This window comes from Paroedura picta, chromosome 5, assembly GCF_049243985.1.
Source record: "Paroedura picta isolate Pp20150507F chromosome 5, Ppicta_v3.0, whole genome shotgun sequence".
Lineage (NCBI taxonomy): Eukaryota > Metazoa > Chordata > Lepidosauria > Squamata > Gekkonidae > Paroedura > Paroedura picta.
Genome location: NC_135373.1, coordinates 80,263,785 through 80,288,487, shown reverse-complemented (window position 1 = coordinate 80,288,487; position 24,703 = coordinate 80,263,785). Strand labels below are relative to the sequence as shown.

General features: G+C 44.5%; 1 protein-coding gene across 3 annotated transcripts in view; it reads right to left on the bottom strand.

Annotated features, from left to right (window-relative positions):
• SRGAP1 (SLIT-ROBO Rho GTPase activating protein 1) overlaps window positions 1–18,684 on the bottom strand; it is a 126,077-nt gene extending 107,393 nt beyond the window's left edge. The window contains exon 1 of one of the 3 annotated variants that reach the window (XM_077338686.1): window positions 18,041–18,684. In XM_077338686.1, the coding sequence (XP_077194801.1) occupies window positions 18,041–18,107 (67 nt within the window). In that variant the 5' untranslated portion in view covers window positions 18,108–18,684. Of the gene's footprint in view, window positions 1–17,695; window positions 17,816–18,040 lie in introns of those variants that run through there. The other 2 variants (XM_077338684.1, XM_077338685.1) reach the window with 2 other exon arrangements.
• Between the last annotated feature and the right edge of the window lie 6,019 nt (window positions 18,685–24,703).

Here is a 24,703-nt window from a genome sequence, read left to right as displayed (position 1 = left end):
AACATTTCCATTACTATTCTTCCAAGCTTGATATGCTATCAAAGTACAGAAAGTTTCAAAACAGTCATTATACGTAGAGATGCTGCAATCATTGCCATAAATGAGTTTGCCAGACAAATTTACAGTAATCAATAGTAGTCATTCTCATATTTTGATCCCAGGATTAGTTTGTTGGTTGGGCAAATACCAACTGACTTGAAAGGGCATATTTAAATGCACAAAAGCACTGCAGAGGTGCAAATAAAACAACAAACCAATCAAGAAAAAGAAGGGAATGGGTAGATATGGTCTCTCCAAGTAGAATGTGCTGCACAGTTGTAAAGATAAAATGGTCTAACACTCCCACAGGAGCCATAAGGTTAGCATGATGTGGATGGGGAAGAAATACAAAAGTGTTAAATAAATACCGAAATCTTTCAAAATGGAACTTAACAGCATAACTTCTATGAACTAGAAGCAAGTATTGCAAGATTTTAAGAAATATTTATAAAAAAAATAAAATGGTCAAAACTGGTCAAGAGCAAGCTACTGTTTAGGAAAAGATATAGATTATAATAAAGCAGACATAAGAAGCTCCATTCTATGAAAAAACGTAACAATGCTCTCTTGCAATTCCTCCTGGTATCACATTGCATCCATTAGTAATTGCTGAATTAAGCTTTTAACAGCAACAGTAGACATATCCATTCATACTGCTGACCTCTGGTTTTCTGAATGAATTAAGACTGGGCATACAAAAAAAAAGTGGCTTCTACAAAACTTCCCTTCCAACACAGGAAATCCTGTGTGGTTAGACACAGTATGTGTCACACACCGGGATTTCATTCTGCTCCCCCTTTAAACGCCATCATAAGCAGCATGTCACAGGAAATCATTCCTTATTTTCAGTTGTTCCAGGACAGAACTTGTTTGGACACAAGGTCAACATGAATACATCAGTGCCTCCTTATCATTGCAAAGCAGCTGTGAGGAGGATACAAGACACAATATAGCCTCATGCTGTTGAATACAGCTTTTCATAGAGTTTAAGCACATTCCGCTTTAATTTAGGAAATTCTTGTGATTTCACAAAATCCAGCTGCATCCAAAAGCACTTCTAAAATTCAGTGATTAATCATATACAAGATGACAAAACTGAATGAAAAACTTTTCCAAAGCATACAGACAGGAATGATGAAATTTGGCATTGCAGAGTCAAAAACAGTAAGTCAATTTCACAAACTCCAAAAAGGACAAAAGAAGACTCCATCTCTACAAAGCCAAAAATCTGAACACAATTCTCTAGCAGACATTTCTTCATTTTACAACAACAAAGGTCTCAGATTCACATAGGTCCCTTTTCTTTCTCTCATATGGACAAATTAAATATAAGCTCACCATCCCTGCATGAAAAAACATTTGAGTGTCGAAATGAACTTTGCTTAAATAGCACCCAAGTTGCTACCCAAAGACATATGTTCACAGGAGACTGGCTCTGTAATTGTAGCCTTGATCTAGGGAATGTTTAACTGAGGATTACCACTGAAGGATTCATAACAGGAATATCCGATCTCCCTCACTCTGGATGATGGTGAGTCACTCTGAAAAACTTTGAAATCCATGTGGTGCAAGACTGGTAAAAACAAGGGACTCTGAGCATGTGGTTGTTTAATCAACAGATAACTGCAGCAACAACTGATAACCTTGGACCAGTCATCATGTCTCAGCCTGACCTACCTCACATTATCATTCAGGGAATACAATTGGGGAGGGGGGGGTACAACACCATGTAGTCTGCCCTGAGTCCCTGCAGAAAGAATGGGACAAAAATACAGTAAATATAGACAAGCCATCACAGACCAAAGAAGCATCCACAGAATTTATCTCACATCTAAGCACAGCATTTTTCAATTGATTCAACTCACACATAATACTGTAAATGGTAGGTATTGGGCAATCAAGACATAATGATTTGAATGACGTTCATACATCAACTAGCCCTCTGTGAAACCACCAGCATACAGCCCAATCTAAGAACATAATTTACAGAACTGTAGTAGAATGATATAGGCAAATAGTTAAAAATTGTGGCTTTAACTTTAAAAAAATAGGGACCGCAGATTTCCTGATCCTCATGAAATGCAAATAGATATACATAATAGTGTGAGTAACTCTTTGAATTGTAAAAATGTGTGTTAAATTTAGAAATATTATGTCACTAATGACCCAAAGAAAAGATTTCAGATGCATATGGTCATAAGGTTTCTTTCAATGAATTTAAAAGAATGGATATCTGCTTGTTTAAGCCTATGTTTTGTTTGTTTTTTAAAAAAACATATCCTGACCAAACATCCACAGTGATGAAAAACAGCCACTACACTATTAGTCAGAAAGTGTTATGAGAGCCAGTTTGGTGTAGTGGTTAGGAGTGTGGACTTCTAATCTGGCATGCCGGGTTCGATTCTGCGCTCCCCCACATGCAACCAGCTGGGTGACCTTGGGCTCGCCACAGCACTGAGAAAACTGTTCTGACCGGGCAGGAATATCAGGGCTCTCTCAGCCTCACCTACCCCACAGGGTGTCTGTTGTGGGGAGAGGAATGGGAAGGCGACTGTAAGCTGCTTTGAGCCTCCTTCGGGTAGGGAAAAGCGGCATATAAGAACCAACTCTTCTTCTTATTATTATTATTCATTTAAAGAGGAACTCTGAATTTACAATAGGCGTAACATCTTAAGCATGGATTAATCAAAAGCCATTTTTTTTTCACCCATGAGGTCTTTAACAATGTGGGCTTCACAACAAACAGACTTATTCCATTTTTAAGCAAGGAAAAAAGAATCCTTTGTTTTCTAGGTTTTGCATTACTTGAATAGCAACTTTGGTGGCAGGCTGATAGGAACAATTGCAGTGACCATCTGTGACTGTCTAATATTCTTGTAGCCTTTACAATAAATTTAAATTCAGTGTTGCCACATTCGTTTCCTGCTGAGACTTTCAGGCCTCTTTGAAAATGTAAAGAAAGCAGATATATTCACTGCGTGAAATAGCTCATCAAGCTTGACCCCAAATCCAAACAATAGGATGGCAGATGTCAGCCTTTGCTAACTTTCATATTCAGATAAATTTGTACCAAAATTTCTACTTTCTTTCCATTTGTTGTCTCACATATTCAAGTCACAACTGAAAGTACAGAAGTTGCAAAGGTTTTTTTTTTTTTTTTTACTACCACCTGATTTAGGTGGTAATTTTACAGCATATTTCATCATATTTTTCTGGTCTTGGCCAGTGTTGTTTGTTACATATTTGCTATGAATCTCCTTTACATATATCTAAAAATGTTCACCCTGCTTCTTTCCCAAACTGGGGACTCAAAGCAGCTTATTAAATATATATATGAATCACAAAGATATAAACAAGTATTATCTATACAACTTAACAAAGTGAGGAAGGGTACGTGCATATAAGTTCATACCTTGAATAAACTTTTATTGGTCTTAAAAGTACTGCTGGACCCTAACTTTGTTCTGTAATACTTGCTATCTGTTTACCTCATTTATACCACACCTTTCTCTGATGGCACCCAAGCAACTTACAATCACTTGTTCCCCTGTAATATATTAGTTATGAAAGGCCATCAACATATCTTATTTGTAAACAGAACACATTTTTTACATTTCCCTGATTATACTATTTCTTTCATAAAGTTCATTCATTATAACTTCCCCCATCTATATTAACTTTCACAGCTAGATGTAGATCAAGATGAACAGTCTGTCTATAGCAATAGAAAACAACAATAGTTCAGTAGCACCCTAAAGACTAACAAAATTTGTGGCAGGTTATGAGCTTTCATGAGTCACTGTTCACTTCTTCAGACAGAACAGCTAGACTTGGTAACAGAATTAAAAATATTCAGATTATGCAGCTGAATCAAGGCAACTGACAGCAGGCTGCCAACTGGGGGTGTGCATTCGGTTAATCCAAACTGAAAAAATACCTGGAAAATACCTTAATGGTATTTTCAGTCAGATGTTTCTTCTATTTTTCTAGCTATCCAAAATGGGCAGCATAAATTTTTTCAGTATTTTCCGGGAGCACCAGAGAGCCACAGAGCACCAGAGAGCATTTAAAGGGCTCTCCATTCCTTTAAATGCCTTTGGAACGAACTCTTGCACAACTATGGCTTGCAAAAGTCATTTAAATTTTAAAGGGATGGCATTCCCTTTATCTGTAACCGCTCCTGTGGAGCGGTAGAAATAAAGCCCTAAGGGCAAGTAGGGAGGAGAATGGGGCGGGCGCCGTCCGTGATAAAAACTCGGAGGGGCGATTCAGGAGCCGCAAAGCGGCTCCTGATTTGCCCCTCTGAGTGGCACTCGGGGACCAAGCGGCCAATTGGGAGGCACGCAAAGCGCGCCTCCCTGTTGGCTGCTTGGCCCGTCTTTGGCTCTGCACTCCAGCGAGCCACACGTCCTCACCTCTGCGCGCCCCCTCCAACAACGTCTTCCCCGGGGGGGGGGGAAGGAGCACGACCCCCACGGCGCACTTCTAACAGCCACCCACTCCGCCACGGACGCCCTGCTGCCCCGTGCGCACAACTACCTTTCCTGCACCGCTGGGACACCCGCCTCCCCGAACGCTGCCCGCCAACGACTTCTCTCGCTTCCTCCCCCATCCGCCGCTCCGTTGGGGCCCACCTCCAGCCTCCCCACTGCCGCTGCTATGCCCAGCGGCCCGTGGACACGCCCACCTGCGCCTCACCCCCGCCTACGCCCGCCTGTGCACGCCCACAGCTTCGCGTTCCTCACGCACTTCCTTGCCCTGCGTCTCCTCTGCAGCGCCTGCTGCCTGGATGATCTCCGTCGACGCTAATTCGATGGTAGGCAGGGGAGCCGCGACTGAGTCCCACCCCTCCCCAATGCCTTCCCTTCCCCCTCCACTGCCACCCTGTCTCCCGCCACAACGCCAACGCCCACCCCTCGCCGCGCCCTGGGCAAGCCATGCCCTGCCCCGTTACAGGCCCTCCCTTGACCCACATCTCCACCGTGACGCCTGCTGTGCCTTGCCTCGCACGCCCCAACGCTCCTCCGCTTGCCGCCAGAACTGCCCCAGGTTCCCAACCCTACCCCATCACTTACTCTCCCCTCCACCGCTGGCCCGCTTCCCACCACCTCCCCAACGCACCCACCTCGCCAGGGCCCAGGGGGCACCGCAGGCCCCTCCTCGAGCCCCATCCTTGCACCCATGGGTGCCATGCCCCCAGCCTCCACATGCCCATTTTTACAAATGGGCTTTATTACTAGTAAAGTCTATAAATGCCTTTTCTGCATTTGAAATAATGGAGGTTGGTGGTACCTTCTTTGATGGCTCATAGAATTGGACTCCCTAGTCCAATCTTTGTGAAACTTGGAAGGGGGGTAGAAGACAGACACCAGAAGCTATGCTGCAAACCTGGTGCTTCTACGTCAATAAACAGCCCACCCATCACCCCAAATACCACCGGATCAATTCTCCTTTTATACCCTACTAGTTTCAAAGCCTGTTCCTAAAAATGGGCCCTGAAAGGGTTCCCTCCCCTGGCCAGGCAGCTTAAGGTGGCTTTGGGCTGTAGCTCGCCGCCAAATCAAGTGGGGCGGGCGGGGGCTGGACAGCTCGTTAGCAGGGTCAAGACGGAGCTCCTTAGCAGGCAGTCAGCAGGCCGGAAGGCCTTCATCAGGAGGCCCAGCCTAGCAGGCCAAGAGAACCTCGTTAGCAAGCCCTCCACCATGACCCTTTGCCCAGGGCCCTCTCACCTGCTGCTGGCTCCAGGCACTGAGGCATCTGAGAGCAAAGAGGCTAGAGTCCAGGGCCGGAGGGCAGCAGCCGCAGGGGCAGGGCCAATCAGGATAAAGTTGGCTGCCCCCTGATTGGCCCTATTCCAGTTTGGGCAGCCGAACATGTCCCACCCCCTAGGCTGTTTCAGAAATATATAGAGGAACTACAATAAGGATGGAGATCATTGACTACAATGATTGCCATATGCTATAATGGAGTCGAAAAAAATTGGCATTCCCAAATATTGCCAAATCCAAATACCATGTGAGTACAGGGATTCAGGAATATCAGGAAATTCCAATATTTTGCGGGTTCAATAGAGCCAATCCCAAAATATACCAGGGTTTTGTTTTCTGTTTTGCGCACACCCCTACGTGTCAACATCCTGCAGTCAGGAAGGCCTGGCCATGTGCTGACTTATGTAATAGGCCATGAGGCTGTGAGTAGTTTAAGCTTTTATCTGTAACAATTTTGTAACAGTTTTTGATGCATAGTGAAAACAACATCAAGTGGATTTAAAATGTAGGTCCCTTGATTTTTCAAAGGTTTAAAAGATTAAAACATCAAAGGAATGAGCGTTTTTCATTAGCAGGTTTGAATTTTGTGTGTATTAAAGGGCAGTCAAGTGGCTTTCCAATTATTCATATTCCTTATTATAGTTCAACTAAAACCTGTGTGGCTGGGGCCTTTACTTCTTTGCCTTGTTTGAATATTTTATTGAACTCACATAACCTAAAACACCTCAGAATATTTCACTCCAGTAAGTTACAGACACAATAATGTATTAGCATTGTACAATAAGAACAAAAACATTCTCTGTGATTTGTCCTGTCCATACAACAGAAATTAAACTCTCCTTGATAAGTTCAACAAGACCTCCAAATGCCTAGGAAAATAATTAACACGTGTCTGAGTTCTAGAAGTTTAAAAGGTTAGAAAAAAGAGTGATTTTCAGTGTTATTTCTTTGCAGACTGAAACTCCCATTTCACTCCATGAAGATGGGTGCAGGTAAATTACAAATTGCATATAATTTGGAGCCAAGGGAACTAGAATGGCCAAATGCTGTATGATAAGGAAGGACATTAGCCCCACAATGGGACAATGTTTTAAGAGACCTAAAACGAGGCTTTGGAGGAACCGTGCAACAGGTAGGAACCGTTGGGAAGAATACCAAAGAGAAATAGTCCGTCAGATATACGGGTCACACTCCACCACATCTATATCCATGGCGATGAAGAGCTCTGTATGAGTATATATCTGAAGAGAATAGGGGGCAGCACTAGGTATGAGTGCAAGAAGGTAGATCACTATAGCTTTCTAGACAAATAATTCCTTGAGTATATGATATATGTAGTTATTTGAATAGAAGGTTCTATATAGGTTTCCCTTGCACTTTGGTACTCCACTTCCTCTGCATATCTTCTGAGATCTGTCATAGATAAACTAATACCTAACATCATGATAACATAGATGTATTTTTAAAGAAAGTACTTTAAAACCTCGTTACCCTGAAGGAAACACTAGGATCAAAGCTTTAAGGCTTTTATGTGTAAAAATCATGTTAATTAAGGTTTCCACATCTAAGCATATAAAGTCAGGCTACATGCAGAGTTTTCTTTTTCCAGTCCTAATCCTAGATGATCTTCCAGTTTCAATATTATCCATTACAGCATAGACAAGCCAAAAATAACAGGGAAAAAGTAGATTTAGCTCCTGTAAAAATGCAGGAGATTATATACCAAGAACTTCTAGCACTGGAAATACATTATTCTGTAAGTGCAGCGTCTACGCCCACCTTCAGTCTGCTAAACCAATTTAAGGTGCCAACCTTGCCTACAAAACCATCATGGAAAAATGTCCCACACACCACAACCCTGGCCATCAAAGTAATTTATTGAAAGCAAGAAAGATTACAGGAATTTTATTCTCACTTTTGGACTCCACTGTTTTTCATCTCATGCATATTATATATGTGTTGTATTCTCAATTCAGCAAAGGATCTATATAAACCTGATTTCTTACCATATGCAAAATAAGTCAAAAAGGAAGGGGAAAACCTCAGTGAGATATTTTCCAAATCAAAGCTGTTATGAATTGATGTAATAACAACTATTCAATATGCATTGCTGGTACGGCCACTTGGTATTTCTCTTCCAGGTAAATTTTGACTAAAGATGGTAAGCTGCTTTTAAAAAAACTCCTGATACTTAAACAATACCCTTTTTAATTTAATACTGTCCCCATTTAATCATGATCCCATATTCATTCAAGCAATGTAGGTATTTGCTTTGCAAAACAGCTGTACTAGTCACATAGCCAAAGAAGGATAAAACTGTCTATTTATAGCCATTTCCCTATCTCCCCCTTATGGTTAAACGAACTAGATTTAGAAGAGAGACTCCATTTCACACTCCATTTCTTGCTTGGTTATAAAATTCAGCCAACACTGTTATCGCAGTCTACCTCCCAAATACACCATACTCATGGCAGTGTAAAGTTACTGGCTCTGGCATCAGTCAACCCCCGCAACTGTACAGAAGAATCCCCATGAGGATTAGGGATGGCTTGTCCTGGTGACTCTTATTCTGGCTTCCAGCATGTTGACAACAAATTCTGGCTTCCAGCATGTTGACAACTGTATTCCACAGCTACAGCATTACCTGCTTGAGTCATTCAGCCTTCTGAATGAAGGGTTAAATGAAGGGTTAAGAAAGCCACAAGCCAGCATGAACCAGCAGATTGCAGGCACTACTAGTCCTAACAGGCTGGGGAGAATATAAAGAAGAAAACAGTGACAATGGACCCAGGCTCAGGGGTATGGCCATTGCTGTAAGAAGCCCCCCTCTGACCCCCCCCCCATGACTAAAAGGATGTATGAAAGCACTGTCCTTATTTTGTGGGCTGTTTATGATTAAACCACATTCATGTAAATAAGGTATCATGCCTCTGAGTTTTCTTGACTATTCAAATCCCTCAAAGAACCCTTGCCCCAGGCAAATCGGCATTGGGCAAAATAACAGTGAAATGGTTCAAATAACTGAGTAAAAGAAGCATAATCGACTGATCCTTCTTTATACCCTCACATCCACTGCAACATCTGGAGTAAGAGTCACCAAATATACACAGAAAAGTCTGGGAATCTCGATTTCTAGAAATCATGGATCTTTGTTAGGGCTATATGTGGATCTTCTTACAGCTTGTGATCTTAAAGCTCCCCTATGGCTTCACTATCTAAACTCTAGAAAAGTATACGAATACTGTGTTCAGGAAAAATAGTGCCAAGTGGTCTAGTATATCATGTTCTTAACTATTAAAAGATCACTTGCTTGAGTCAGCCATTAGCACTGTGGTCTTGGACCAGGTCAGTGCCTGCAATCTCAGGGCCTGTCTCCCCTCTGTAATACAGGGATAACAATACTGACTTTTTAAAAGTTGTGAGCATTGACCTGGTCCAAGACCACAGCTCCCTCTCCCCGCCCCCCCCCCAGTAAGAAACTTACCAGGCCGCAAGCTTGCGGCTCGGCAAGCTTCTTACTGTGGGAGGGGGGGAGAGGGAATCAGGGCCGTGCATGTGTGGCAGTTTCGCGCATGTGCGCATGCGGGAAAGTGCCACAATGCTCGTTTCTGGCCGTGCATGGTGCATGCGCCCTCCTTGCTGCCGCCGGTCCCCAGCCTCAAAAAGGTTGGGGACCACTGCTCTACACAACTGTCGCTACACCCATGGGAATCCAAGCAGCTCAGGATACTAAATGTGCACCTAATTAGCACACACACAAACATTCTGGAAGCACCCAATCACACTCAACATATGGTTCCAAGAGCTTGCTCCACACCTCCAGAAGTAGGGTGTGCAGCATGTATGTTATCTGACAGCTCCCTGTTGTGCAGACTTTGAGAACGCACACACACGCCTCGATAGCATGCGTAACACTGATAGGGCACTTAGCAGGAGGGAGCTGAGAGAGCACTTGGCAAAGTAAAGGAGAGTTAAGTCCACACTTTGTGGCTGACATCTCACAGTTTTTGACCCCAACAGGTATTTATTTATTTATTTGATTGATTGATTTCTATACCACCCTTCCATATGGCTCAAGGCGGTTTACATACAATATGGGCGGAATACATGGAACGAATTAATATATATAATATAAACAAATACAACAACAACAATAATAATCTAAGTAACACAATTTCAGTGATCTTAAACCGTATAACAGGAACAGAACTTAGCTAAGGCCCTTAGAGAGGACAGACTGGTTCAGGCCATGGAGAGGATGCCTGAGGGAGGACCTGTTGTCGGTCTCAGGCAAATGCCTGGTGGAGGCATTTGCCAGCTTCTCTGCCAGGATCCCAAGGGGCAGCCAGACATGAACAGATAAGCAAGTCTTATAAGCAGACATGAACAGATAAGCAAGTCCCATCCCACGTCTCTGGAACACTGGTGCAGGCTTTACATATGTATTTACAATATGAAACAATATAATGGGCATATAGTGCGTGCTTTCATATATACAAATAAATATACAAATTGCATTCATGAAAGGAACACCTGGATGGCTGAACTAGCAAAACTCACCACACAACCTATAGAAACCAACAAAAAAATGCCTAAATGCAACACTTCAAAGAAAAGAAATGTACCAGTAGACTTTTTAAAAATATTGTACTCATTTATTCCTCTACTGCAACTCAGTGTAAAGGATTACAGTTAGTATTTCATGGAAGACATCTGATAAATGAGCTAAGTTACATTTCCAAAGATACTTTTCAAGAAATGCCCCAACATAAAGAGTTCAATTACATCATGCTGCTTGTAATGAATTGCTTATGTTTCCTTTCTGTGACATTTTAATGAAAAGTATGCGTGTGTGTCTATATTATACTTACCAGCTGGATTTCATTCTTATAAACCACTACACGTTAATGGATTTGTAGTCGGTAACACTACCAGACAAAAACAAAAGGATTGCATACAATATCCACAGGTAAAGAGAACCCTGTGATTTAGACATAGGATTACTGTCAGTTTGTGTCAAAAAAAGTGTGCCCTGCGACAGCTATGTAGACAAAACCGAAGGTTCTTTTTATTGTGCTCTAAACTGAGTGTATTCAGGATCCATCCTATAATTCAGAAATGTGGCTTTTGAAAGAAAAACATGACACTTCTAGAATGCAGGAAGAGGAAATAGCTCAAAACTCACACTCTGCCATGAAGTGTACTGGGGCAATCTAAGACTGTTACAAAGCTAAAAGGATGACCATGCATGCTGCCCTGGGCCTTGTGGGTAGGAATCTAAAGAAATACACAGCAAAAATGAGCAGGCAATCTTTAATCCGCTCCTGCGGAGTGGATTAAATAAAAGAGTAAGGGCTGGTGGGGAGGAGTTAGGGCAGGCTCTGTCCGGGACAAAAACTCGGAGTAGCGAATCAGGAGCCGCAAAGCAGCTCCTGATTCGCTCCTCCGAGTGGCACTTCAGGACCAAGTGTCCAATTGGGAGGCGTGCTTTCTCCCGAAAGCCGCACCTCCAACTGTGCAGTCCTCCCGAGCCACCATCCTTGCCAGATGGCCACCAGGGCGGAGGCTCGCCCCACGCCGGTGGCCTTGGGGGAAACTGCTTCCCCTCCGGCCACCGCCTGCCATTACACACAGAGGCCGCTCCTACCTGCGCCCTCTCCCACCAAGCCGCCCATCCCCGCCCTTCCCACCCCCACCCCAAATGCCCCTCTCAGCCCACCAGCGCCCGCGACCTTCCCACCCCCCCACACTTCCCACTCACAGGTGTGCCGCTTCGCCGCCTCTCCAATCGGCTCGCCATCGCCGCCGCGTCCACCACGCTTCCCTGCCTACCTATCGCCGCTGCCTGCACCTCCAGACCTCCTGGCCTGCCTCTCTTTCGCTGACACCGTGGCGGCCAGGCCCACCGCTCCACGACGGCCCCGGTGAGACGCAGGCCACCGCCCATGCGCTCCGCCAGCGACGCCCTGCAGACGCGGCCCCAGCACGAAAAAACATGGCCGCTGACACAACAGCCCCGCCGCACCCGCAGGACACCACCGCCGCAAACTCCTGCCCTCACCAGCCGCCCAGAAGCCGCCAGCGCTGAGGACAGGTAGGCCGCTTCCCCCGCATCTAGCCCCGCCGACGCTCAAGCCTCCCACAGTCCCGAGGGGGGGGGAAGGCTTCTGCAGACCCGCACTACGTTGCCTGCGGCTACGCAGAAGCCTTTGGGAGCCCCCTGCCCATCTAACGCCCATTTTATTTAATAGTAAAATGGGCTTTAGATCTAGTTGGTAGAATAAAACAAAAGTATGCTGCCTATTTTCACAAGTAATTGATCTGCCACACAGAATATGGCTTATAGAGACAATAATGGGTGAACAAGCATATATCAGACACATGTTTACACAAATGTACTTATCCTTCCAGTGAAATATACTCATGAAGTATGCCCATGAAGATTATCTATACCAGTGGTCCCCAACCTTTTCATCACCGGGGACCAGTCAACGCTTGACAATTTTACTGAGGGGGAGTAGACTTTTGCAGAGGGACGTCGCCGCCACCACCTGAGCCCCTGAGCCACTTGCTTTCCCGCCGGTGCTCCTGACTTCCCGCTGCCCACATGAGGGTGCTGCCAGCAGTGCCAGCCATGACGGCCGCTGGAGAGCACCAAAGGTGAGCCGGTGGCAGAGTGGCAGGGCAGCCCCCAAGGCAGCAGCCAGGGAGGAGGACGAGGAGGAACCGCGGCCCGGTACCAACTGATCCATGGACCAGTCCCGGTCTCCGGACCAGGGGTTGGGGACCACTGATCTATACAACTTAAAGCTCTGAGCAGCACAAGCAATTGCAAACAGCTTTCAGAGAAGTTTGTTTAAATACTATGGCTAGTTTTTTTTAAAATAAGTATGCCACAGTATTTGATTGGTTTGATGTACAACCTGTACTCTGGTCAAGAGGCTACAGTTTCCAATTGGCAAAGGTGTCAGACAAGGATGTATTTTATGGCTATACCTCTTTAATCTTTTGGCAGAAATATAAATGTAAAGTTGGATGAGATTTTGGTGAAGGTGTTGTGAAAACTGGTAGAAGATGTGCAGATGTCCACATTACTGGTAGAAAATTTGAAACGACTCCTGATGAAGAAGAGAAAATGCCAAAGCAGATTGCAGCTGAACATCAAGAAAACAAATGTAACAACCACGGATGAATTCCAAAACTTTTAAGGCTGGCAATGAAGAAACTGAAATTGCTCAAGGTTTTCTATTACTTGCCTCCAGCATCAGCCAAAAGAGAGATTGACCCCAAGCATTCAGAAGAAGACTGGGGAGGGCAGCCTTGAAGGAGCCAGAAAAGATTCTTAAGTGGAAGGATGTACTGCTGGCGACTAAGATCAAGTTAAATCATGTCATACTATTCCCCTTTACTATTCATTCATTCATTCATTCATTCATTTCCCGCCTCTGCTTAATGTCTGGATAAACCCCCAATAAAACCCCTTAAAAACAGACACATTAAGAGCAAATAAATTATATTAAAAATCCCATAGGAATACAGATGCTGTGGAAAAACATCTGATAATACCAGACCTAATAATCTTCCCAATAATACATCCAGGAGGGGAAGGGTGATAGAGGACGCAGATGGCATTCACTACCACCACTCCTGCAGGGGGGGGGCACGATCTTTCTGGCTGCCCAGCCTCAAAAAATTTCTGCACAATAGTTCTTAGAGTTGGACTCCATGACATGGTGGCATCAGTGGGACGAAGGTCTTTGTGCACAAGTAAATATTTGGGTACAGAGCGTTTGTTATTTTAGGGAGTCAGGAAGGATACATTAAGCCAGATGGAAGCAGTAGTTACGAGGTGCCTTGAGCAGTGTCCAGAAATGCAGATTGCTCTGGATCAAGAATCACACATACAGGCAGGTGCCAGAAGGTGCAGAAGTCCCTGGAAAGGAAATATTCTAGCTCATGAGCATTTGTGGAATGACAAGAAAGACAAGTGACATCTGGCAACCATGGTGAGAGAACATGAGGCAGTGACCTACTAACACCTCTAGGTCAGAAGGTAAAGAGCAAGAGGAATGCTTAGAAGATTTATTGGCCTTTGAGAATGGTTGAAACTCCTCAGCCTCCTGACATTCCAGAGGCCTTGTATCAAGTCTGTAGAAAGCAGGGGCAGAAGCAGGTGTATGCCAACCCTGGGCTCCAGTGAAGGACTGCGGCTAGAAGACAGAGAGGTCCAGCAAAGCAGCCTACAGGAGGCAAGAGCCCTACACAACAGACCAGTTCTAGAGGCATTTCTGCAGCAGGAGGAAATCAGCTTGAAGACCTGCAGGATCTAGTCAAGGTTTTTATGGAAATGTAAACACAGCAGATAAATATACTGCTTAATGATCGTGGATAGTTATCTGTGTTCCAGGATGAAATGGATCTCCTATATATCTATCATCCTTTGAAGCTGCTTGTTTGGACTTCGGAATGCCACCGCAAGAATATCCAGGGATTCTGCATACCCATGTGCATGGGGAGCTCAGTGACCTAATTGGTGAGCTGTCTGCAGGCGTTCAGGATTATTAGCAGTTTGAAAGACTTGTTAGGCAGTACTTTGGCCCATCTGAGGATCAGCTGAGACTACCTTTTCCCATAAAAGCAAGCCCTAAGCCTAAAGAAACTTATGCAGCTTTTATTCTAGAGACAAATGGGTTAACTGGCTTATCATCAGAACCTCTGGCCTACAGAATTGGAGGAGGAAGCTAGGAGTGATAAAGTGATCTTCTAGAAGCTTAACCCAACATGGGAGGAAGCTTCTCAGGCCTATACATATGACCAGTTGTGAGACATCTTGATCCAGGAATAATTTTTTTCAGGCTCTGTTGAAAAACATTGCTGCTTTAATTCAAGTCTGCAATCTTGCTTCACTGAATCATATTGCATTGTTTGCCGACCAGCTGGCAGCTCAATCTCAATATCAGAAGGGGGTGAAACAATTAAAAATCAGCTGTAGAAGGGAGGACTGTGGCTCAGAGCTTTCGGGACAAGCAGCCAAACAAGTGTTGCCCATCATTTGGGTAGGCAGAACCTTATATATTTCCAAGATAACAAACCAAGAGTGACTTCCATATCCAAGACAGAGAAAGCAAACAGCCCCCTCAAAGTGAGATTCCAGAGAACTGGGAGTCAGAAGAAGAGGTTCAAGATGCTAAAATCCCTCTAGCTGTAGTGTTGAAGATAAACAAGCATTTAAAAGTGCAATGGAGAAAGTCACTGCTGAAGCTTCTTTGGAGGGTGAGGTGTCATGGGGCTGAATGATTAAAGTATTGCCTTATAAACTAGTAGATCCCCAATCTAAGAGAAAATGGCTTGATGAGCTATTTAATGATGTTTTGGAGATGACAAAGTTCTTTCGGGGTTCATTGATACAGGCTGTGATTTCAGCTCAGTTCTCCAAAGTGCACTTATGGAGCCTATAGAATGGGCTGGAAAGGTTTTCCTCCACACCTGACCCTCTAATTCTTAATCAGCCTATGGCTCTGGTGTGGGTGCAGTTCAGAGGCTGGAAAGGAAATCTTGGTTTTGGTACACTCAAGTGGGGACAATAAATTCCTGATTGGAAATCTGCTATCTTAACATTCCCTGCTACAAGAATCCAAGTCATCAATTCAGCAGAAGGTGATTACTAGCAATCAAGCTAAAGGAATAACAAGGGCACATCTTTTAAAGGGTTCAGCAGAAGTAAAACCTTGCTGAGCTAAAGGGAATGAAAACCCAGGGATGTACTTGACACTGGTGATTTCCCAGGTAGATGGAGAAGAGAAACAACATAGTCCCATTGGTGGAACCTCTGATGTAAGAACTATGGCAAGCTGACACTTCAGTAAGCTCTAATTCCTCTTCCACTTATTGGAAAAGTCAGCCTGAGTTGAATTGTAACAAAGGAGGTCAGTGGAAGCTTCCAGGCATAGGATGCTTTTAAGGAGGTTCAGTGTGACCATGCTTCTATCAGAGTCTGCTATTTGCCAGCTGAGATGACACCAAGAGAAAAGCTGTAACAAGCAAATTTATACGGGAACTGAGCCAGTAACACAACTGTTGATGCTACAAAAGTATAAAGAAGTCCTGTGGGTGCCCCATGACATTCCCCTTGTCAGGCATTTAGACATACAGAGAACTTTTCATTTGAATTTCTTATTCATTCTATTGGCCAAATGTTAACAAAAGGGTGTAAAATTATTGTAGCACTTGTGAGATCTGCCAGAAAGTGGGGTTTTCACACGATCATCCCAAAATGCCTTTGAGACCATTTTATGTGATCAGCCATGTCTTCCAGAGAATCTTCACTGATGTCTTGGGATCTTTGCAAAGGGTCAAATCTGGGAAACATGCAACTCACGTCCTCTCACCGTTCACACTCACCTCCATCATGGCCTCCAATATTGCTAGGGTTTTGCTAAAATTTAGCTCAACCTTTTATTGGCCAGAGGTTATAATTTCTGACCAACGGCCAGACTTAACTTCTAAACTGATACAGGAAGTTTACAGATGGGCTGGGAAATTCCTGAAGATTTGGTGGTACAGCTGGGGAGGTCATAATTTGGACAGGGGAGGGATCTCAGTGGGGCACAGTCAGTGCCGCAGAATTCATCTTTCAAAGGAGCCATTTTCTCCAGGGGAGCTGACTTCTGTAGTCTGAAGATCAGCTGTACCTCCAGGAGAGTTCCACGCTTTACCATGTACATATCTTAAATAGAATCATGTCTACCAGCTGGCCATTTTTCTACATCAAAGCAACAGAATGAAAAAAGTATCACTAGAGCTATCCACAACCACATTTATAAAGATACATGTATAAAGATACAAACATTTGGTTTCCTCCATATAATGTCATTAACAATTAATTTTCAAACTGAGTACACTGAGAGAAAAATTACAGTGTCAGTATGGTCTACTCAAATTATAATAAGAATTCTTATCACATATACTTTAAACCAGTGGTTCTCAACCTTTCTAATGCTGTGACCCTTTAATACAGTTCCTCATATTATGGTGACTCCCAACCATAAAATTATGCCAGTGTTCTTTCGCAGAAATTAAACTGAAACTGACCAATGGTGTTATCTGTTGTTCATGAATGTATATAAATTAGTTTTTCCCCCGGGGTTTCCCAGTTCAGTTCTGTTTCTTGGCCCACCATGCTGGTCTTGCTCTTTTCCGCTGCTCCAGACAGACGAACGCTCTATCTTGATCTACCCTGCAAGGCTGTTGTGTAGATGGTGCCTCCCCCCACCCGGCCAAGCTGCTTGCCTGCTACGACCCCTGTGAAAGGGCCATTTGACCGCCAGATTGAGAACCACTACTTTAAACAGAAAGAATTTACATAAGCAGAACATGCATCAATACAGATTCTGGTGTGAACTACCATATAAGTACAGAGAAGGCATTAACTGCTTTCAAAAGGTTTTTTAAAAAAAAATCAGAAGCAGCCAAGGCCTGGAGAAGAAGAGCAACTAATAAGGAATCAAGAGTGTAGCAAAACCAGCCAACAGGCATCTCAAACACTGTACATTTCATCTACATTGTTATAACCTATTTCCAGTCTGACATAGAACTCTCTAATCTATGGGAACCATAACCTATACACAGTGCACAGAAGGAAAGGAGCCTTTTTTAAAACTATTGATTGATTCTAAAAGGCTAAAGACGGACTTTAAAAGCATATGGAATGTTTCTCAGGGATCCAATCAAACACACACACACACTGCCAAAGGGGGTTGCAAAAGCAATTTAAGTTTAGCAGCTGTGGTCCATGCTAGTACGAATGAAGTACGAATTGCAGAAAAGCCATCTCTACCCGGCTGAGATGTAACGCAAGAATAACTCTCGAAATTGTGAATGGAACATACTCTCTGATAAGACTCCAGCTCGAAGTTGAAGGACACATGCAGGCACACCCAACGCGAGACAGTTTTTTAAATCGTTGTATGGAACTGACACACTTCCTGGCCCTGAAAAGCCGATTCCAGTCCTGGCGATTTCTAAGAAAGGCCGGAGTGTCGCCCACCCTGCACCCCAAACCAGGGGGGGAGGGGGGCAGTAGTTCTTCCGGGTTAATTGATTTCCAGCTACGGACTTGCGATCTTGTCCTTGGCAAGAGTCGGCCAGCCCAATCGGCGCGGAGGGAGCCAGAGAGAAAGAAAAGGAGCGACGGACTTTCCCGAGTCTCTCCCCCCCCCCCCGTTATTTTTTACCTTTCACTTGACTCTCATATTCAGCTACAATCTCTTTGTCCTTTTTGAATCTGCTTGGGGTGGACATCTCTTGCGAAGGGAGGCGAGAGACTCCGGCGCCCGCTGCCGCCCGCACAGAGACCTTTCCCGGGACTGTGTCCGCCGCGCCGGCTCTGCCTGGCTGGCTGGCTGCCTGCGGCCGCGCTGCCAAGGTGGGCTCCAAGGGGCTCTAGGCTAATCCCGGCGCCGGCACCATCTCGCAAGCGAGGCAGGGCGGGCGGGCGAGCGGAGGGGACGCTGGAAGCCCAAGCGCCTCCTCCCGGGCTAGGAGCGGGCGAGAGCCAGGCCGGTCGCCCGCAGCATTGTCTGCGTCGCCCGCCACACGGATGGAGACGAGGCGAGGCGAGCCGCGCGGGAGGGAAGCGGGAGGGAGGCTCCGGCGGGGCGGCGGCGGCTGCCTCCTAGCGGAGGGGGAAAGAGAAGGCGGCGGCTCCCGCGAGAGCCCGGCCAGGCTCCGTCTGAACCGGAGAATAAAGTTCTTGCCCGGCTTCACTTTTCCCCGCCGGCGGCCGAACGGTGTCCGCCCGCCACCCCCAAAGGCTCCCCGCCGGGCGCGCCACAGACACGGAGAGCGGCTCAGGAGCATCCAAGCGCCCCCCGGCTTCTCTCTCCCGTCTGGCGCCGAACGATGCCTCCGGCAGCCAATGGCAGCCGCCCCGCTCCCCTCGCCGCCCAATGGCAGGGCAGTGGGCGGGGCTAGGGAGCTAGCGGACCCGCCCCCGAGCCTCCCGGGGTGAGTTGCCGTCCTCCGGCCGGACTCGCTCCGGGGAAGGGGGCCGCCCTGGAGGCGCGCCGGCTGGGCCAGGCGCGATGCCGCCGGAGGGGGTCGCTCGCTCAGGGGCGCCGGCTGCGCGGCGAAGCGAGGTGACCCCGCCCCGAGCATCTGGTAGGCGAGCATCTGGGAGCCGGCGAGGGAAAGGAGCCGGCGAGGTGAAGGGCGAGAAAGCCCCTGAGGATCCCAGCGTGGAAAGTTCAGTCTGACGCCGGCCGCAGGGCAGATGGCCGGAGGGGGAGAGGATGGAGGAAGGAGGGAGGATTGCTTAGCGTGGGGCTCCCGTTTGTCGCACTACAGCGGGAGCATTGTTTCCTGCTATTTGTTGGAAACCTTTAGCTGGGGGGGACGAATGTTTTTATTTCTCTGCCCCCCCCCCGTGCTAAGTATCAATAAGATGGAGGGGTTCTCTTTTACATTACGTTTCCTACATGACCTGAGATTCAGGATGCTTCCTTTCCGATGTGACCAGAATCCATATCAAGTGACCACACCCATCTTTGTGGAAGACACACACACACACACACACACTCCAATTGCCGGAAATCGGAAGGCAGAAACCCTTGTCAAGAGCAGAAAGACGTCATTTTTTGCATGCTAGCCTCATGGAAATAGAGTGCATTTTGTTTAAATTGAGAGCAGATGGATCAGATGATAAGAGCAGGCTTTAATTCGGAATTAGATGGGAATTCAATGGATTTGATGTTGGTGTCTTGTGTGTCCTGACTCAATACAGAGAGGAAGTTCAGGATGGAATAAGTAGTAGGAGTGGATGCTCCCCACCCCCTATGGAAAATGGTTTGGAAGGGAGTGCTGCTGGGAGTGTTAAGTACTCTCAAAGATTCACAAATTGCGTCTGGGTTTGGAAGCCAAGTTTTCACTTAGACTATGGATAGATAGCAAAACTTTTTTTCTGAATCAGGAACAAATATAAAAAATGGTTTACCCCAGAATCTTAGGAGTTATTTTAAAAATCCACCATCAAGTTGAGCAAAACCAGGGTTGGAAGGTGGGCAAAAATAAAGGAGGTAGGGAAAGTTTTAAAGGCAGGGTCCTTATTTGAAGGATAGCCTTAAAGCAGTGGTTTTCCTCCCCACTATATTCTGATGAAAAGAACATGCTGCTGTGTGAACTCCAGACATAGATGGTGATCCAACATGTTTTTGTGGTTAGAATGTCATACTGGGACTGTTCAAACCCCACTCAGGCATGCTGCTCCCAAGACCATCTGGAGCCAATCCCTCAGCTTGACCTCTATCATTGGGCTGTTGTGTGGATAAAAAGGAAGAAGGGAAACCCATGTTATCCTTGAAGAAAAACAGGAGGATAAAAATGTGATGTACAGATAAATCCCAAGTTCCCTTTGATTAGAGGAACTAGATCTGAGTCTAGTAGCTCCTTAGAGAAATATGTTTCATGGTATAGTCTTTTGAGAGTCAAAGCTCCCTTCATCAGATGCCAAGGGGAATATCTGATGATGGGAGCTTTGATTCCCAAAAGTTCATATCCCAAAACTCTTGTTGGTCCCTGAGATGCTACCAGACTTGTTCTGCTGCAGATAAACACAGCTACCCCAAAAAACTTTGTCCAGAGGGATATCTTTCTACTGCTTCTATAAAACAAAAGCAAAGAGAAAATAATAATTTCCAAAATGAAAACATGAGAAGGGTGGCAGCATGAAGGCAGAAATGTGACCCAGATCTTGCTTTTGAAAGCTGATGATAGGAAGAAGAGAGGGAGATATAGGTGAGATTCCCTGCATTGCATGAAAAGATATTTAAAATAGCTTGAGAGGTAAGGGAAAACTGCAGACAGGTATAAAGGGAGGGGCAAAATAAAAGCCATAGCAAATAAAAGTTTTCAAATGGAGTATAGCGAGAATGTTCCAGAAGAATAGCAATGCGGGGGATGGGGAATACAGGAAAGTGAGATACCAACCCTGAAGGAGGACAAGATAAGGAGAAAATGAGAGTTGGTGGTGAGAGAAAGCCTCAAGTCTTAGGAAAGAGCTCCTTCCCTTATATAAAAATGACAGGGACTGGTGAAGGGAAGAAAGAAAACTTGAAGTGACCCATACAATTGTGTTTTTCTCCACACCAACCTCACCTCCAGTTCTTCCAGCTTATCAACCCTTATTTGACTCCTCCATTCACAGACCAGCAGTGGACAGCTAGCCTCCTTGGAGAGAAATCGAACAGGTAAAACAATGGTCGGCTGAGAACCCTCACAAATGCTCCTGTGGGATGCTCAGGCCCTTCTCAGCTGCAGGCATCTTTGCCTCTTCAGCCTGCTTTGCCTTTGTTGTTGGCTGTGGCTGCACATGGCCCCCAAGCTGCTTACAATAGACAAGAATAAAATATAACATTACAGAAGAAATAAACAAACAGGAGAACAGAGGGGAAAGACTTCTAAATGCCTAACGCATCTTGTGTTCTTCCCGTCCCCCACTAGTATATCTTCCTGCTGGTTTTAAGCCACAACCCTCAGGCTAAGGAGTAAAGGCCCTCTTTCCATATGTTGTCATGTATTCATATTTAATTGGACCTAAAAACATACCAGAATTTGTAACTTCCTTCATGCAACAGAGTTAGATTCACTTGGACTCCAAGGTAGCTTATCTGAATTTACCGAAATACCATTCCCCTTGAGGATTGCAGAAGGGTAGTCTATTATTGCATGGCTGTAATCTTTCAATATGTTGAAAGGAGTCAGTAAATTGAAGGCTTCAGACTGAAGTCATCTCTGACTTCCACAACACATGCAATCGCAATGCGGTTAGCCTGGATCACAGAGGAGGAGAATTTAGGCATTTTAATACCAGGATGGAAAGATTGAGGATATGTACAATATTATTGCAGAAAGCCTATTTTTAGAGATACAGGGTCTTGGAAGGCAATCTTTTAATTGAACACGTTAATTAAAAACCAGTCTTCTGTCTTTTGTATTCCTTACAGCTGATCCACTTTGGATCACACACATCAGTTGTGAAGTTTAGCTTGTTAAACTTCATTTTTCATTCCTGCAGCACTCCAGCAGCAGATAAAGGTATCTCTTCACATAGGCCTGCCTCTGACTTAGTTTGCACCATACAAAACCAGCAGGTAAAAACTCAGCACCTAAAAACCCAGAATCAGGACAATTTGTGGCAGAGGGGCCAATCATCATTGTTAATACAAATCACACAAAAGTAAACTGAGTGGATCAAGCTTCAGGAGACAATGAAGGGGCAAGAACCAGTAAATCCCTTTAAATAGAAAGTGTGGTTCCTGTTAAGGCACTTTACTTTAATGGGAAACTTCAGGCACATTTCATGGGCTAAAATTTACAAGACCATGGTCTGATTCAGTATAAGGCAGCTTCATGTGTTAAGGCTGATTCCTACAACCTTATTGTCATTATTTAAATGTTTGTTAAATATTAATAATAATTATCTGACTATAGTGTTTTGGAACATTTGTATCTTGTAATAATAGCTGTATCAATCTGTGATACTAATGGATCATCATGACAGTACCAGTTTAGCACTCTGCTTGATTCTGATGTACTTGTGGACTTGTACAGAAGGTCTTAGGACTGTATTGTAAGTTATGCTGTACAGTTGGGTGGCTAAAAGTGCCATCAAGTCCAATTTAAGATGACCTGATAGGGTTTTCAAGGCAAGGGAAAACAGAAGTGGTTTGCTATTTCCTGCCTATGCATAGCAACCCTGGACTTTCTTCATGGTCTCCCATTAAAGTACTAACTAGGACTGAGCTAGCTGACCTTCTGAGATCTGAAACAATCAGGCTAGCCTGGGTCATACAGGAAGGGTATTATACAGATAACAGAAGAAGAAGAGTTGGTCATTATATGCCGCTTTTCTCTACCCGAAGGAGTCTCAAAGCTGCTTACAATCTCTTTCCCTTTCCTATCATAGAATCATAGAATCATAGAGTTGGAAGGGGCCATACAGGCCATCTAGTCCAACCCCCTGCTCAATGCAGGATCAGCCCTAAGCATCCTAAAGCAACAGACACCCTGTGAGGTGGGTGAGGCTGAGAGAGCCCTAATGTTACTGCTGTCAGGACAGCTCTATCAGTGCTTTGGCAAGCCCAAAGGTCACCCAGCTGGCTGTATCTGGGGGGTGCAGAATCAAACCTGGCTTACCAGATTAGAAGTTGGCACTCCTGACAACTACACCAAGCATGAATTTAGATTGTATGGTAGAAAAATGTTCATTTCAAAGCTTATAGATTTTGCCATGACACCTTTGGCTTTTTCAAAAGATAAAATGGTGCCCAATAGGGTATTTCAATAATGAACTACAAGCCCATTATTTGGACAAAGCATTTTATTTTGGCCAAGTATGCCCTGCACCATCAACTTTCATTCTTGAGGTGGCTTGCACCAGTAAAACATTTTAAAATACAACCCTAAAATTAAATTAGGGCACAATAAGCCTCCGCCCATGATAGACATGACACAGTTTGATCTCATGTTGCCAAAATTTCTTCTGCCTCCCCTTATAAATGGAGGGCAATTAGTAACATCCTGGTTTGGGAAATCTTGAATCAAACTTCTGTTCACCTTAATATCCACATGACAGGCACCTGAACTGATTGTAATCTGTTTATTTACCAAGAAGGTTTCTTAAGCGAATCCTACTTAGAAACCTGATTTGTGAAGAGGAATCAGGCTGTAGTTTGACCAAGCTGCTGCATTCAGATGTGCCAAATTGGAACTTGATCATCTTCCATGCGCAAGGGACAGGGAAGAAGTATATTGCAGCAAGCAGTGTTAGTGCCCAAGAGGTCAAACAGAGGCATCTCATGAAGTCTGAATGCTCCCATTTATGATCATTAGCAGGAGTAGACAGCTGTAAAAATAGCAGGAAATTTACTTGAAAAAAGCTGCATAAAAATCCAGATAATTAGCATGATAAGGCCAATCAAAGATGCACTTCAAGCAGAAGTAAAACACAAGGGAAAGAGGAACAAAATTAACAACAACAAACCCTGGTAACAGTGTGCGTGTTTATAAAGCTAGGTCTTTTCATGAGATATTTTGTACTTGGGCTGAACATCAATACAGGAGGATTGATTAAATGTTTAAAAGATATGTTCCACCCAAAGTACTCACAGTAAAGCCACCTTTGAAAGGGAGTGCTGAATTTGCAATACACATGTTCCTGATGATATCCACGTGCATTCTGTGTACTTGTATACTATAGTACTCTAGTACCATATGGTACCAGACTATGGTACTCTATAAAGGATTCTAGGCTTCTATGGAAAAGTTTTGAATTATGGGGGTGAGAACATATCTCTCCACACTGAAGCAACAATTTGCATTTAAACAGTAATTTTCACACTGTTTCATGAATAAAAATGCAAAAGAATATCATCAGAATGGTACTTAAAGCTTTTTCATTATAGTATTTCATTACACATTCTCATTAGCTGTTGAAATAGTTGATCGCTAGCAATAAAATCCCCCCCCAACTGAGAGCTTTTCTTGGAATATCGCTGAGCTAGACTATGCACATTGCATAATGAATCCCATCAGTCTCTTTAAATGATAAAGCCAGACACTGTTTTTTCAAGGAATGAACCAGTGACAGGAATAAAGTTCATCAGGTTTTATGAAAATCTTTATACTTTTAATCTGTGGCTGGAGCCAGTCTCTCTATAAAAGAACAGAAGTCCTTTGAGAAATCTTTCTGGAGGGCTGTCGTAGTGTGATGGCCTAAGACCTGGGCAATCAGGCCATATTGTATCCATACTTTGCCACATCAACCTGGTACAGTCACAGTTTCTCAGCCTAAGTTGCCTCAGGAGGTTGTTGTGAGAAAAGGAGGGAGGGGATAATAATGT